Source organism: Myotis davidii, unplaced genomic scaffold (assembly GCF_000327345.1).
Source record: "Myotis davidii unplaced genomic scaffold, ASM32734v1 scaffold2225, whole genome shotgun sequence".
Classification (NCBI taxonomy): Eukaryota; Metazoa; Chordata; class Mammalia; order Chiroptera; family Vespertilionidae; genus Myotis; species Myotis davidii.
Window position 1 is genome coordinate 22,268 of NW_006296306.1, and position 10,750 is coordinate 33,017.

General features: G+C 45.7%; 1 protein-coding gene and 1 pseudogene across 1 annotated transcript; one reads left to right on the forward strand and one right to left on the reverse strand.

Moving 5' to 3' along the window:
- The first annotated feature begins 250 nt into the window (after positions 1-250).
- Positions 251-6,830, forward strand: LOC107184320 (galectin-10-like). The gene is made up of 4 exons (XM_015568857.1): positions 251-460; positions 4,296-4,372; positions 4,866-5,061; positions 6,568-6,830. Exons 1-4 carry the CDS (start codon positions 446-448, stop codon positions 6,712-6,714), a joined length of 435 nt encoding a protein of 144 aa, XP_015424343.1. The 5' UTR covers positions 251-445; the 3' UTR covers positions 6,715-6,830.
- LOC102762383 lies at positions 2,177-3,107 on the reverse strand (annotated as a pseudogene).
- Positions 6,831-10,750: the final 3,920 nt, after the last annotated feature.

Consider the following 10,750-nt stretch of genomic DNA (forward strand, 5'->3'; position numbering starts at 1 on the left):
CATCATGATTAAAACATTTTTAGTCAAGTGTTACTATTACAAATAACTTTTCATTTTAAAAGAATGTGTACCTTTTGGGTGGTTTCTGCTCTGAGGGATAAATACTTGGTGAGAGGCACGTAGGCTGGATTATAGACCCACTCAACCACTCCTTCCATCACCCTTACTTATGCATTGTTCCTGCTAATCCTTCCTCACACACAATTTCCTCACCAAAGTTCCTATTGCATCACAACACAACCTTTTCAAGGACATAGTTGTGATTGATTCTATTTATGATACCCCACACCTTCTCACCTGCTGGGAATCTTTCTAGAAGAGACTTAGAAACTGGAAGGAAGCCAGAGGGTGGGGCTTCCAGAAATTATTTATAACCTGCCACTTGCAGACATCACACACACAACTGCACACGATTTGGAAGAGCTTCCCAGCAGAAGGCACAACAATGGCACCCTTACCGGTGAGTTGAAAAGGCACAGCCTTCAATGATCCCAGGTCCCATAAGAGAAGGAGGAAAGAGTCTGAGATTCTCTGAGATGAAAATATTGGGAATGTTTTACTGGGGGTTGTAATGTGTGGAAGAGAGAGGATGGGGCAGGATATTTACTGGAAGCATTTGGTGGTATCTGACTGAGAGTGAACTCTATTGAGACACTGTGACATTGTGTGGAAAGTGACGGTTGACTGGGATGAGGGAGTGTGTGCATGGGTGCAAGGGGTGAGATTGCACATTTGTCTTCATGCCTCTGAGTAAGTGTGTGTGAGTGCAGCTGGGGCAGTGGCTGAACAGCTGTGCATGTCATTATGAGTAGTAGTTTTGGGAGGTATGTGTGAAACGGTGAGTCCCATGTCCTTGTGTAACTGTGTGTATGATGATCTATGCCTGCGTATTGAACTGTCATGTGTGCAGCTGTGTCTACTTGTGAGGGTTCTCCCATACATGGTAGTGACTGTTTAAGCAGTGGTCTTTCCATGTGTATCATTGTGGCTCCTGGTGGGAAGAACTAGAGGTCTTGGAGAGATTGGGTTTCCCAGGACTCCTCCCTGAGCATTAATGAGAGCAGAATGAGTCAGTCCTCAGATGCCTCTTCTCAAGAAGGCTGGGGGAAGATGAACTCAGACTCTGCGTCACAGGAGCTCCTGTCTAGATCAACACACAGTGACCCCCTCTCCTACCTCAGGCCTCCTCCCCCAGCCAGTACTTCCTTTGTCTTAACAAAAAAAAAGTAAGCAGATCCTGGCTCTCTGGGGAAGGTGGTTGGGAGGACTGGTTTCAGAGAATGGATCACCTGAAGATGGAAGGCACAATACTAGCCTCAGTCCAGACAAAGCTTACAGTCGATATCAGGGAACAACCTGTAGATTCTATCTAATTACTTTCCTGTCTCCTGCCCTGTGTGCAGGTACTGACTATGCTCAGCAACTTGTACACATTCCTGAAAGGACACCATTGCCCTTGAGAATTCTGATGCATATACATGCCACACACAGCTGTCTCCTTTTCCATTATTTCCCTCGCCCTTTAAGCAACTATCTTATATAGGAGTGGATTTTTATATATTACTGAGGCCCGGTGCACAAAAATTTGTGCACTTGGGTGGATCCCTCAGCCCGGCCTGTGCCCTCTCGCAATCTGGGGCCCCTTGGGGGCCCCTTCCCCTGGCTGCTGGCACCAGTTTTCCTCTGGCGCCCAGAACCCAGGCCTTCGCTCTTCGCCAGGAGGGGCCTGCGTGGTGGGCGAGGGGCTTAGCTCTTTTAAAAATACTTCTGAATGTTTGGTAAATAACCCTGTAGGAATCTACTTTCTGAAACATGCTGGTTGTTAAGGGCTGATTTGGGTAATCAACAAAATGTATGTTAAATTCCTAAACCCCAGAACCTCAGAATGTACCTGTATATGGAGATAAGATCTTTAAAGAGGGGATTACATTAAATTGAGGCAGTTCCAGTGTGACTCTTAGCCCATCTCACTGAAGTCCTTATAAGAAGAGGAATGTTGAGGTCCAGCCCCAGCAGGTCCAGACGTTCCCAAAGGTGTAGACGGAGTTGGCGAAGAAGGAATGACACAGGCAGCGTTCAGGTGATCATCATAGCCAGGTTTTCTGTTTATTGTCCTGTTACATCTATATTTATACTATTTGATCCTATAAGCATGCCTCTATAAGCTTTTTTTTTTGCTGAGGAGAGCATGGGGTCCGTTTATTGGGGGGTCAGTCAAAGGGGGAGCTGGCTAGGCTCAGGTAGGCCAGCAGCTTGTCTGGCCCCCAAAAAACCCAACTTGAGTCCAGAGCCTAGACTGCTTTGAAGCCAAAGTCTTCCTCCACCTTTATCTGCACTGGGGCCAGCTCCGCAGTCAGCAGGACGCCCGCCCGGACCCCTCCCGATGGCACTCGCCACCTCTTCTGCCCACTGGGCCCCTTGCCAGGGGCCGGGCTGCTGGCTTCTGTGGGCGCTGGCATTCTCCTGGGCGGGGACAGACCCTCTTTCTCCGGAGGCTCGTTCTCAGTGTAGCCTGGGGTGGGGGCATCTGTGCCCTGGCTGCCATCATCCTCCAGTAAGATGGTGAACTGGCTGTCCCAGTAGTCGTCACCATAGGAGTCCAGCACCCTCATGAGGAACCTCTGCTCCTGCTGGAGTCTCCCTGTTATCCTCTATATCTGATGGAGCCTGTTCATGACATGCTCGTTCACCTGCTCGATCTCCCTGCAGCGCCGACCCAGCACCTGGTACTTCCTGCAATTGAGTTCCCCTTGGCACCACAACCGCTGGCCTTGGGCTGCCTCTTCCTCTTCGTCTGGCTCCTGGAGGCTGGAGCTGCCCAGACCCCCAGACACGAACTCCACTTTGGTCTCAAGCTTTCTCTCCAGGATGTGACCATGGAACAGTGGAGGCAGCACCAGCTCCCAGCAGGGAGGTGCTGAGAACTCCTCAAAGCCCACAGCTGCCATGGACCCCTCTCTCTGCTCCAGCTCCATTTCTCCCTGGCTCCCCGCAGAACTTCCAACCTTGCAAGCCTCTTAAAGTGCAAAACGACTCGCCCCATCCGATTTCATGGCCAGGCACACAGGCCCCGGCAGCTAAGCCTCCTGGGAGTTGTAGTTCTCTATTTCCCCAATCACTTTCCTCGCCCCACCCCCACCCTGAGTCCCCACTGAAAGGCCCTGCTTGCTGGTCTAATGATGTTGGCCAGGCATCTGAATCACCTCCATCTTTATTCCTGTCCCGACACCGCACAGTCTGACCATGGAGACTCTCCGCTTGGGAGGCCCCTGGGTCTCCTTCTGGGGCTGGGGATGCGCCACTGCCCAGGCACCAGATCACGTTCCCCAGCGGCGACACAGCCCTGGTCCCTGGGTCTCCTTCTGGGGCCTGGCTGCCACCCGGGATGGATCGTGTCCCCAGGCAGGGATGCAGCCTGGCCTCTGGCCCCACCTCTAGGTGTTCTCCAAACACTGGTGATCAGTGATATGAGAAGCCCAGCTGGGCAGGGAAGAGGCAGACATCCCCTCTTCTCTGCCTCACCCGGCTTCTCCAGTTACCGGCCCAGGGCTGGCAAAGGTGTCCCAGTTCTCCAGCTCTTGGCTGCCACCTGGGTTCTACACCGGCAGGTGGCTTCTTCCATCCTTCCCCTTTTGCCTCCAATCATTGTGTCTATGTATGCAAATCAGCCGCTGTCTTTGTTGGTGGTTAACTGCTATCTTAGTTGGCAGTTAATTTGCATATCGTCTTGATTAGCCAATGGGAGGAAGGGTAGCGAAGTTATGGTTAATTACTATGTTTGTCTATTATTAGATAGGATACTATTACATTCTAAAGTCTTATCTTCACAGTTTCAGATAAAAACTGATGGGAGGGTAGTATCCCAGAAAGGGCCCTTCCCTTCCGCTAAGTCACCCCTGTATAGATCCTTTACCTGCCAGTGACCATGCCAAAGGTTTACAACTATTAGTTCAGATATTTCTGAGAACATCCTATGAAATAGAAATTTTTATAATCCTTCTTATACTGAGAAAATGGAGGCAGAGAGCACTCAAGTAATGCAACTCAGTTCTCATTGGTAGTAAGAGGCAGAATAAGCATTAAATCCAGGCCACCTGGCTTTGGAACTCTTACTGTTAACTTCAACCTTATCATTTCTTCAAAGACACAGGGACCTGCCTGTGGTGAGATGCAAAGAAGAGTGTCCTCCGCTTATGTCCTTTGATGTATAACCTGCTTTGCCACTGGGAACGGTTATAGGATGGGAGATCACACCTGGCCTTGCCCCTCTCAACTATTCTTGTCTCTCATGGCAGGTCCCACATACAAAATATGTGTCCTTGCCTGTTGGTTCTTTCGTGAAAATCAAAGGGACACCTGCCATGTCTTTCAGGTGAGTATGTAGAGCCCATTGGGAGGAGAAGTGAGATTATTAGAGCTTCAGGGGCCACTTCATGCATGACTGAGGTTAAAGTTTGTAATTAGCATAATGGTAGCACAATGCAGATGGAGATTCTGGAGACCCATATGGTGCCAGGCATTAAACCTACACATGCATGACTGTGGGCAAGTGTTGAAGTGTGGGGGCTGGGTTCACTCAGGCATTGGACTGAGGTTTATTGTCAAGGGACACAGTATTTCCAGGGCATGAAAAGTAGCCCCAGGCCAGTGACTGCTGCTCAGTGTGAGTCCTGGGCTAAGAGATGAGGCATCTCCCCAGCCTGGGCCGGACAAGCTGAAGCAGCCCCACAGGGACACGTACTGCGGTCTCACCCAGGAAGGCCTTCCCTCCCCCAGGAGGAATTGGGAAGGTGTGGATGTGTGTGTTGAATGTGGTCCCCCATGTGGAAGGGTCCTACTCAACATGCTGTGTGCTTTGCCTTCAGCATGAACCCAGAACTGCAGGTGGATTTCCACACTGAAGCGAACAAAACCATCGCCTTCCATTTCCGAGTGCGCTTTGGCAACTGTGTGGTGATGAACAGCCGTCAGGGTGGGACATGGGGTGAAGAAGTGAAATCCACTGATATGCCCTTTAAGGATGGCCAACCCTTTGAACTGGGCATCTTGGTACTGTCAACGGTTAAAATGTGCATATAAGTAATTATAATCAGTCTAAAATTAAGTCTTTCCTACATTACCAAACCCATTCATTCTATCCAGAGCAACAATTACTAATTCCTTTATGCTCCTTCCAGAGACACTATATGCTTGTTCAAGTCTATGTATCTGTCTATCTATCTATCTATCTACCTATTATTTATCTCTGTCTCCTTTTATTTTTAAACGAATGATGCTATAAGTTTCTCTAGAAATCACACATTGATACTAGATTTCATTTGTTGTCAAAGAATGTGTGTTAGAGAAACTAACATCATGCTATTTGTGATGCCCCCACGTTATTTAGTGTTTGCATAGTATTTCAATAGAAGCATCTTCAGAATAATTTAACTTGACCCTTATTCATGCACATTTAGGTGGTTTCCATATTTTTCTTTCATGAATAATGCTTCATTCTATATCACATTTTTGTCATTATCAACCTCCCTATTCTTATAAGGGAGGATAATTTCAGAGGAATTGAATATCTGGTTCAAAAAGGGTATGCATTTTAAATTTGAAAAATTAAGACCTAATAAGTCCACTTTTACTCCATAGCCACACCCATGAAGTGTATGTTTAATCCTTCTATCATTGGAGAAGCAAAAAAATGTAATGTCCTATGATTGAAGTGAGGCATTAGTCCATTTGCTTATAAGCTGAATAAAAATATCCTCATCTTAATCATATGTACTATTCCTCCTCTTTAGGAACATTCAAGTTTAGGCCTTCACACTGGAGGTTCCCAGGTTGGTTTCTCCATCAAGGGCATGTATCTAGATTGCAGGTTCAATCCCCTGCCCCAAGGGGGTACATGAGGAGGCAACCAATTGAGTTTCATCTCTCTCTCTCTCTCTAGCTCTCTCTCTCTCTTTCTCTGTCACTCTCTCTCATCTCTCTCTCTTTCTACTCTCCCCCCTTCCTTCCATTCTCGCTCTATAAAAAAAGGGAAAAAAAAGAATTTTATTCTTTACATTTACAACCCCAGTCTGAGCTACTTGGTCACCAGGAGTAAATGGCAGTAAAGTTTAGCAGAGCTAAAACGAAGGCACTGAATACACACTTAATGGCCAATTAGCCTATGATACTCTGTGCAAGACCCAGACTCACGATTCATGAAACAGTTCCTGGCCAGAGGGAAGCCCAGGCAAACATAGACAGTGCAACACAGAGTGCTAACACCTCAGTAGAAGAATGAGAGAAGCAGAAAATAGGGTGAATATGTGTCGGAAATCATCGCTAAAGGTAGGCTATAAAAAGAAGCATGTCTGTTGTGTTTTTTGTTTTGTTTTGTTTTTTAATCTTTAAATTCTTTATTGATTAAGGTATTACATATGTAACTCATTCCCCCCACAAATCCCGCGCCCCCACTCATGCCCTCGCCCTCTGTTGTCTGTGTCCATTGGTGGTTGTGTGACTAGAAGTTTCTGGTGGATGGTGAGTGTATAGGGCAGGAAAGGAAAGGAAGACAGGAAGTTTGTTTGGTAGCATCCTATATTTCTGACACATATTCTCTTTCAGGTAATAGTAAATGGCTGCCAATGTTATACTTTTCCCCATCGACTTGACCCAGCATCTGTGAAGATGATCCAGGTGTGGAGAGATGTCTCTCTGACCTCAGTGACGTTCACTTAGAGAAGGATGTGACCAGACTCCCCGTTGTCAAGGAGATCCCTCCACCTAAATGACTCTATGATTCCCAGAGCTCACTGACAACATGGGTTCTCACCCTCCCCCTACGCTTACTCATTAAAACTCCTGAAAACAGAAAAAGATTTGCTTCTTGCTTTAGAGGGGAAAAGAGAGAGGGAAAAAGAGTATGTGGTTATCACCAAGAGGGGTGTGAGAATATTGTGGGAGAGAACAGGGTGTCAAAGTGGATAAACATTTCTCTGCGACAAGGAGTGAGTGTCAGGCTCATGAAATATCTGAGAAGGCATGGGAACCATATTCCTATGATGTAGTGCTTGGGATATGTTAGAAACTCTGAAGCAAAATCCTTCCCCAATTTCAGATAACTCAACTAAGACTTTAGGCATCTGTCTGCACAATAGTGCTATAATTGGTGGTTTGGGGAGAAAACTATGTGCTTGGAAGAAAATCAGGTGAAAAGTCTTAATTCTTCATTTATGCTCAGGATGTTTAGTATATATTGACACTGTGTCTGGTTTTGTGTAAGATGCACTGGGAAAAATGAAGAAAATGACAAGGCCAGCACTTAATAAAATTTTTTAATCCTCAACTGAGAATATATTTTTATTGATTTTCAGAGAGAGAGAGAGAGAGAGAGAGAGAGATCAATGATGAGAGAGAATCATTGACTGGCTGCCTCCTGCACACTCCCCCTCACCCCCACTGGGGATGTGCCTTCTTCCCATCAATGAAATAGAAACATCAATTGGTTGTCTTTCATATGTGCCCTGACTGGAAGCCGAATTGCAACATATTGGTGTACAGGATGATGTTCCAACCAACTGAGCCACCCGGCCAGGGTACACTTACAAAATTGTAATCCAAGGACTATTGGAAGAACCAAAAAGATTTGCCCCCAAAGATTATTCTATTAATCAAACAATTGCTATATTTTTCCAATTTATGTGGGCAGAAGCCTGGGGCATGTTTCGTAATGAATTGTCACCATTTTAGACCAGGGAGGATAAAATTTGTTATTAAAACAAGAATAATCTATACACCTGGATGCAGTGACCAGACTCTGGTTTTAATGTCATCCCACTCAATCATTACAGAATAACAAACTTCCCCAAAGATATTGGTTTAAAACAATAATTTATATTATCTCTTCAGTTTGGCAGGTTTACTGCACTCATATGGGTAGTGTACCATGTGGCCTTAATCAAATTGCCTTGGGAAGGGAAGTTTTCTGATGGATGCTTTCCTCATGTCTGACACTTCACTTGGATTGGTCTGGCCAGTTATTTCTCTCTTCACATGACCTTCATGGTCGTCTTAGACTTCTTCAAATCAAAGAGGTCCCAGGGGTTTGGGATTTAATGAATGGTGACTGGCCTCTGCCACAGAGAACCCTTGAGAAAGCTGAAACAGAAGGTGCAAAGTGTAATGGGACCCAGCTCTAGAAGTCATGCAGCGTCACTCCCATCACATCCTATTGTTCAAACGTGAGTCAGAGAGACGGCCACAATCATGTGGAGAAGACTACACTAGGGCATGGGTATGTTGACTTGTGATTCATGGCAGGTCGTCCTGGTCAAGTACTTTCCACCATCAGGCTCCAGAGACGTTCACACTTGCCGCATACCCCAAACTGTGATCACTGTCCAAGCAATTGCCAAGTGTAACATAATAACAGCAACAAGCTCAAGACAGAAGTTCAGGATTTCTCCATTTAAACCGGGAGTTGAGGTTCACGAAGCGAACTGAGTAAAACTTCTCAGGTGCAGTTCTTTTCAATATGTGCACTAATGGGGCAAAATACCTCATACATGCCGAACCTACACGCTGAAACAGACACAGAATAAATGCAATTCACATTTTCAGAGGCAGCAATAGGAGATGTATAGCAGCCGCAACTTCATATCACATAGGACACCCAGTCAGGCTCATATCTACCCTTCTCTCTAGGACTGTTTTCTCTGTAGTGATTGAGTCCACCCTCCATTCTCAGCTTCTTTGAGTTCTTGCCAAGATGTCAGAACGACCACTCCAGGGGCTCTGATTGATCACCAGCTTCTTAGCAAGTCGAGAGAACCACTTAGCAGACACACTACTCAGAAGATGCTATTCCTAAAAGCATACCAGGGCAGATTTAAGAAAGTGGGGAGGAGGGGGTCACTGAGGGGAAAAGGGAGGCATCTGTAATACTTTCAAAAACAAAGATAAAAATAAAACAGAGCCTGTTTTAAAACAAAGGAAAGTCTTCTGGAAATAGCCTCTTTGTCCACAAGGACTACCTCAGGCATCAGTCATGTCATCTCTCTCCATGACCATTGCCACAGCCTCTTCTTCAACTCCAACCTTACTAACTGGAATAATTCTTTCTTAGGCTTCCTCCAACCTAACATCCAGAAACCTTGAAGTGGGAACACATTGCTAACGGCGCTCTTCAGGCCTTTCTTCTGTGTAGAGAGCGCCTGGGGGGCAACTGAGCCAAGGGTCCTTGACTGAGTCCAGCAGCTTCGGCAAAGCCATGCCATGGTGACATATGTTGCCAAAGTCAGGGATGTCGTCAGTCCTGACCTTTAACTCAGACGTCACGGGGTGGGTGTAATTATCTGAGATCAGCCAGATGCTGATCTTAGAATTGCAGCTTGATCTTTAACCATGATTTCACATAATTTCCTTTGTCTTAAACTCTAGTAAAACTTCCTGGTACCTACCATGCTGTATCTAATAAACGTGCTTCTCTAGCTCTGGGTCACTGTCTCTCCATCAGAGGGCAGTGTCCCACCTGGTCCCAGTTTTCCTTACTGTCTCTGTGTCTGTTTAATTCTTTTTCTCAATTCCCCATCACCCCTACTCATGACTCATCTGCTCTCTAGCAATGCTGGTCGCAACTAAGAGAGAACACTTATACTTCTGGGTTTCGTTTCATATTGGAGTGAAATGTCCCCTCAGCAATATCCATAACTCTTGAGCTTTGATTAGACACAATCTCCTCCTTTCACCTTCTTTGTCTTAATCTTAATCACTTCTCTCTCTCTCTCTCTCTCTCTCTCTCTCTCTCTCTCTCTCTCTCGTTAATCTTCACCCGAGTATATTTTATGCCATTGATTTTTTAGAGAAAGGGGAATACCTAGACAATCCTACCTGGTGGCCCTGCTAAATGAACTCGCAATAATTGCCCTTTTTTGGAATGATATTTGCAACTCAGTCCACTTCACGTGGATTATTATACCCCTCTTTATCAGCTTTGTGCTCATAGTGGCCAGGAGTGATGTCTCAGATACTAAGATATGGTATAGACAGTCCAGGCTTCAGTGTTCAATAAGAAATCTTTGGAGTACCTCTGAGGACTTCCCCAGACCCCATTTTTCTCAATCCTCCTCCATGCAAATCTCCCAGCAGACAAGGCATATCTCAGAGAATAGAAAGACCTTCTTATTCCCTAAAGCCTTCTCTTCTCAGTGTCTTTTGCTTGTCCATGACTGACATGACACCTTCAAAACAGTAAGTTCTGGGTCTTTGGCCTTATTTCCATTCCTCTCCATCTACCAATTCTCTTTGTTACCTGGTATCTCAGGTATTCTATGAGTGACAGCAAAACTCTAAATTTGGATTGTTATAGATGAATTGTCCACTACACATCAAATTTTTTAAAATTGTTTTATTGCTTAAAGCATTACAAAGGGTATTACATATGTCTCCTTTTTTCCCCCACCCTTGACAATCCCCTGGCTTCCCCTACCCCCCAGTGTCTTATGTCCATTGGTTATGCTTATATGCATGCATATAAGTCCTTCAGTTGATCTCTTACCCTCCCCCTTCTGCCCCCCGACTCTACCTGGCCTTCCCGCTGCAGTTTGACAATCTGTTTGAGGCAGCTCTGCCTCTGTATTTATTTTTGTTCATAAGTTTATAATGGTCTTTGTTATCCATGAATGAGTGAGATCATGTGGTATTTTTCCTTCATTGACTGGCTTATTTCACTTAGCATAATGCTCTCCAGTTCCATGCCTGCCGTTGCAAATGGTAA

Excerpts from the sequence above, each read along its gene's own strand:
- LOC107184320 (XM_015568857.1), top strand. Across the intron at positions 4,373-4,865 it reads ACACCTGCCATGTCTTTCAG|CATGAACCCAGAACTGCAGG; the intron begins GTGAGTATGTAG and ends CTTTGCCTTCAG. Across the intron at positions 5,062-6,567 it reads GCATCTTGGTACTGTCAACG|CATCCTATATTTCTGACACA; the intron begins GTTAAAATGTGC and ends TTTGTTTGGTAG.